The following is a 5,416-nucleotide window of genomic DNA, read 5'->3' as shown; positions in this document are numbered from 1 at the left end:
TCTTTTCAGGAAGATTCATATCTTATATTTCAAGAGTTGCTGCTGAGTGAAATGGACGGGCCGAGAGTAACCAGACACACGCCAAATTAGAAAATAGAGAGCATTTACTGGAGCCGGCCGGCGACTGTCCCCTGGATGCAATCCTAGGAGAGCAGTCCCAAGCAAGGGAAATAACAAAACTTTATACCCAGCAGTTTACAGTTGTGGATTTAGCAATCCTTTGAGGTAGGGGAATTTACAATTGTAGATTAGCGATCCTTTGAGGTAGAGGAATTTACAATTGTAGATTAGCGATCCTTTGAGGTAGAGGAATTTACAATTGTGGATTAGCGATCCTTTGAGGTAGAGCAGTTTACAATTGGGATTAGCGATCCTTTGAAGTAGAAACTGAGGAGGTTAGGCTAGGGGGTTGTTTTTTTTTTTTTTTTTTTTGTGACAACTCAGTCCACTTCACTCCCCCCTTTTCACGGACGAAAAGAGTCAGACGGGGGACTCATCAGAGTCCAGAGGAGCATAGGATTGACGCAGGACAAACAACTGGAGTGCTTGCACTCGTTTCTGGACATAGCGGGTGATGCATTTTATGAGACAAGGGGCCACGAGTAACCCAAGGAGGAGAAGGGCCAGAGGGCCCACCACTCCGGAGAGTAGGGTGGTTAGCCAGGGGGACCAATTATATAGGGTCTGATACCAAAAAGACCCCGTTGCCCGTGCGCGGTCCCTCTCATCTAACCGCTGCCTAAAGGCTTGCAAGGACTCCCGAATAACTCCAGACTGATTGGCGTAGAAACAGCAGGTTTCTCCCAACGCCATGCATAAGCCTCCCTGTTTGAGGAACAGTAGGTTCAAGCCTCGGCGGTTCTGGAGAACCACTTCGGCCAGAGAGTCTAGGGAAGTCTCAAGGTGTGAGACTAGCTCTTCCAAGGAGCGTAGGTCCCTATCTACCTGTGCACTCAAGGCACCGTAGTTGGCTTTCCCCTGTATCAGGGCTGAGGCCCCAACAGCAGCGGAGCCGGTCACTCTGAGTCCCACCAGTATGGGAACCAAAAAGGGTACAGCCCTCCTGGAGCGAGTTAAGCCAATATGCTCAGCTGCCCCTTCCTCTGAGTAGACATATACCTGAGGAAAGACACGCACCACTACACAGAGCTCGGTCGGGTTGAGGAAACGAATGTCCTGTATGCAGGTGGTGAGTCCTCTGGTACAAGCGAACCATACTCCAGGTGGGGCGGTTAACAGGAGGTCAGAGCTTTTGGATGTGGGGGAAATAAGAATGACTGAAGTACACGTAGCATTGAATGGGGAGGACCGCAGCGGGTAGTCAGGCCCGAGCAAACACATTCCTTTGCCCTGGACATCGTCTAGGGTAAGTCTAGGCTTGTCTGGGTTACAGCGGGCAGGTATGGCAGAGGATTGTTTGGACTTACTTAAAGACAACTTTCCCACAGAGGTGATGTTGAGTTCGATAGCAATTCCTATGAAATAGGGGGGAGCTGGATTCAGACACAGCCAACAGGAGGTGGTTATGTTTGGATCAGACAAATTTAGGAATGAGTGGACAGCAGAGAGTGTATCAAAAATGGGGGAACCTAGGTTAGTGAGGGTCTCTGGATTTTCGGGAGCCTCTGGTACCAGGTCCCTAACAGATGGTGGGGTGAGAGTCAACATGGCTTGTGGGTTAAGGATGGGATTCGGTCCTATGGGGAGTGTATGGGTGGAAACTGCGATTTTCTGAATGGTAAAAAGGACCCCGTTATCCCATCCAGTCATGTATAACCTCAAACCCCAAGAATGTCCGAGATTCCAAGAGTCATCAGTGTCCTGCTTGACTGTTAGAATCATAGGGTTACATTTCCCAGGCCAGCAGGAGGCGGGGAGGGGGCTTTGTCTCTCCAGGGTGATTAGGGGGTCTCGGCCACCTCTAGGAATCCACCTGGCCACAGTCTCACAACCCCATTCTGCGCAGTGAAAGTGATTACTACCCTGACAGGAAGGATTCCCCGTGGCCGGACAAACATAGAATTCAATACTTCTGATTCTCACTTCCCCTACCCCGGGTATGGTTGGAGTGGTGGGAAAAGTGGGGCAGTATCCCCATTCCCCAGCGATAGGGTCCCGCATAGCCCGGTTTTGATTCCATCCTGGTCCCAAGAGGGCACAGAGGTCAAACCTGAAAGTGGGGGCTCCGTAACTGGTGAGAGCTTGGACGGTGGTCCCATCGTTAGTTCGGGAGAGAATCCACCTGGATGGGGTAGGGCTATAGGGGTCACCCAAAGTCACCTCACAAGCAAAAAGAAAGAGAAGAAGAGTCAAGTTCTGGAGAGTCGAAGCTTTAGGTCGGACACTGCTTCTGCTGTCCAGGCGGTGGAGTTGGGCTCTGGGGCCTTCTTGATGTGTGACCGATGTATCCATGCCTTGCGGCCGGCAACCTTGACGGCAGAGGGGTTGCAGAGGATAATTTGATACGGGCCCGTCCACCGTGGTTCCAGGGCTGGTCCAGCTGGAAGCTTGCGAGTGAGGACCCAGTCTCCCGGTGACAGGGCGTCTGATGAGGTTGCAGGGGCTGGTTCTTTCCCCGCAGCTTTCAGGACCGAGCGTACAGCGTTCTGGACCTCACGCAAAGCCTGGAAGGACTTAAGAAGAGTCGGATTAGTAAAATCTGGGGCTGAAATAGCTGCAGATACTCTTGGAATAATAGGAGGAGGGGCTCCATAGAGGATCTCGTATGGAGATAAAGAGAGGGTTGAGGAATTGGGAGTACACCGGGCCCGGAGGAGGGCGAAGGGAAGGAGACTGACCCAGCTATCGCCAGTTTCTATTTTAAGTTTAGCAATGTGTTCCTTTAGAGTTCTATTCATCCTTTCTACCTGCCCTGAACTTTGAGGCCTATATGCACAGTGCAATTTCCATTTCAATCCCAGCATCTTTGATAGGCTTTGAATTGTTGCAGATACAAATGCTGGGCCGTTGTCAGAGCCTATCGAGGCCGGCAGGCCAAATCTAGGAATAAGTTCAAAGAACAGCTTTTTGGCCACTACGGTTGCAGTTTCAGTTTTGACTGGAAATGCTTCTGGCCATCCAGAAAATGTGTCCACGAATACAAGGAGAAAACGGTACCCTCCCAACCCAGTTCCCATGTCAGTAAAGTCTACTTCCCAATGGTCGCCAGGAAATGTTCCTCGTGGTCTATCAGTTGGTATCCTTGATTGTGATCGTGGGTTGACTTTGGCACATGCAAGGCACCTTCTTGCGGCTTCCTCGGCCGCCTGCTTCATCCCAGGGCTGTAGAAGTGTCGGCTCACCAGGTCGTAAAGCCGGGTTCCGCCTAAGTGGGTAAGGCTATGAAGAGTCATCAATAGGGGTAGCAACAGTGCCTTGGGCAGAATTAGCAAGCCATTTGGGTGTCTTCTCCATCCCCCCTTTTCAGGGGTGCCATCCGGATCACTGGATTGATAAGATGGTTGGACAGGAAGCATCCCCTCAGGTTCCACGACCATAGCGGGTATCAAGGGTTTGCAGGCAGCCGCTCGGGCAGCCTTATCCGCTGCTGCGTTCCCTAGAGACTGGGGGTCAGTTCCACGGGTGTGAGCAGGAACATGAATTACCGCCACCTCCTTGGGAAGCCAGACAGCATCCAGCAGGTCCTGGATCTGACTCTTGTTCCTAATCTCCCTTCCCGCCGAGGTTAACAGACCCCTTTGGAGATATACATATCCATGGATATGAACAGTGGCAAAGGCATAGCGGCTATCTGTGTAAATATTTACTCGCCTCCCTGCAGAGAGTCTAAGGGCTTGAGTTAAGGCAATGAGTTCAGCACGTTGAGCAGATGTGCCAGGGGGTAGAGCGGTATCCCAGAGGGTCTCAACCGGAGTGACCACGGCTGCACCCGCCCTATGGATCCCCTCCTGAACAAAACTGCTGCCGTCTGTGAAGAGCACTAGGTCGGGGTTTGTTAAAGGAACATCAGTAAGTCCAGGGCGGGACGTGTGGATGGAGTCCAGTGTGTCCAGGCAGTCATGTATAGGGGAGGAAGGAGGGGAGTCAGGGAGCAGGGTGGCCGGGTTGAGTGTGACCGGAGGAGCGAAAGAGATGCGCGCGGAATCTAGGAGTAAGGATTGGTAATGAGTCAGGCGTGAATTTGAGATCCATCTTGTCGACGGGGAATGTAAAAGCTGTTCCAGATGATGTGATGCTGAAATCTCAAGAGGCTGCCCGAAAGTGAGCTTTGCGGCTTCCCTAACCAAGACGGCAACGGCCGCCACAGTTCGCAGGCAAGAGGTCCACCCGGAAGCCACAGGGTCCAGCTGCTTGGAGAGATAGGCAACAGGACGATTCCAGGGCCCCAGGGGCTGGGTCAGAACCCCTTTGGCCACAGCTCGAGACTCAGACACATAGAGGCGGAAGGGCTTGGACAGGTCTGGCAGGGAGAGGGCAGGCGTGCTGGACAGCGCCTTTCGGAGCTTGTCGAATGCTTCCTGCTGCCGTGGTCCCCAAACAAATTGGGTGGGTTCACCAGTTAGGGCCTCATATAGGGGTTTGGCAACCTCGGCAAACCCCAAGATCCAGAGGCGACAGTATCCAGCCATCCCCAGGAATTCCCGGAGCCCGCGGCGGTCCCTCGGGGCGGGCATGCCCAAAATGGCAGCTACACGCCCCCGAGACAGTAACCTTTGACCAGAACGAAGGGTGAAACCCAAGTAAACAACGGATTGAGAGCACAGTTGTGCTTTCTTTCCAGAGATACGATATCCGGAAGCTTCAAGCAGCTGGAGAAGGTGGAGAGTTGTATCTTTGCATATTGCCTCAGAGGAAGTAGCTAACAAAAGGTCATCAACATACTGGAGGAGAGTGACCTCCGGATACGAGACCCGGAAGGCGGCCAGGTCGGAGGCCAGAGCTGAGCCAAAAAGTGTAGGGGAGTTCTTAAAACCTTGGGGAAGCCGGGTCCAGGTGAGCTGAGAGGATGTCCCAGTGTTAGGATCTGTCCAAGTAAAAGCGAATATAGGTTGGCTTACTGGTGCCAAGGGAATGGAAAAGAAAGCATCCTTCAGGTCCAAAACAGTATACCAAGTCCGAGCAGGGTCCAGGGAAGACAGCAACGTGTATGGGTTTGGCACAGTAGGATGTACAGTTTCCACCCGGGCGTTGACTTCTCGTAGATCCTGGACAGGACGGAAGTCTCCAGACCCGGGCTTGCGAACTGGAAGTAGGGGGGTGTTCCATGAGCTCTGGCAGGGTCGTAGAATGCCTGCCGCCAAGAGTCGATCGATGTGAGGCTTGATGCCCAAAAGGGCAGCTCGAGTCAACGGGTATTGTTGGACACGCGCAGGGGTTGCTGTGGACGAGAGCTGGACCACCACTGGGGGCTGGTGTCCTGCTAGACCAAACGGGTTGGTCTCAGCCCAGACTCCAG

The 5,416-nt window shown here is 52.8% G+C and overlaps 1 protein-coding gene across 1 annotated transcript in view; it reads right to left on the bottom strand.

The window, feature by feature from the left end:
• Positions 1–480: 480 nt before the first annotated feature.
• LOC114048163 overlaps positions 481–5,416 on the bottom strand; it is a 6,983-nt gene continuing 2,047 nt past the window's right edge. Inside the window, exons 3-5 of the mRNA XM_027869099.1 lie at positions 3,252–5,399; positions 2,344–2,720; positions 481–2,242 (exon numbers count right to left, since the gene is read on the bottom strand). Of these exons, the coding sequence (XP_027724900.1) occupies positions 481–2,242; positions 2,344–2,720; positions 3,252–5,399 (4,287 nt within the window). The remainder of the gene's footprint in view (positions 2,243–2,343; positions 2,721–3,251; positions 5,400–5,416) is intronic.

The sequence above is a fragment of the Vombatus ursinus genome, unplaced genomic scaffold, assembly GCF_900497805.2.
Source record: "Vombatus ursinus unplaced genomic scaffold, bare-nosed wombat genome assembly UNPS02001860.1, whole genome shotgun sequence".
In the NCBI taxonomy this organism is placed as follows: Eukaryota; Metazoa; Chordata; class Mammalia; order Diprotodontia; family Vombatidae; genus Vombatus; species Vombatus ursinus.
Note: the sequence above shows the minus strand (reverse complement) of the source record. Positions and strands in the feature narration are given on the sequence as shown.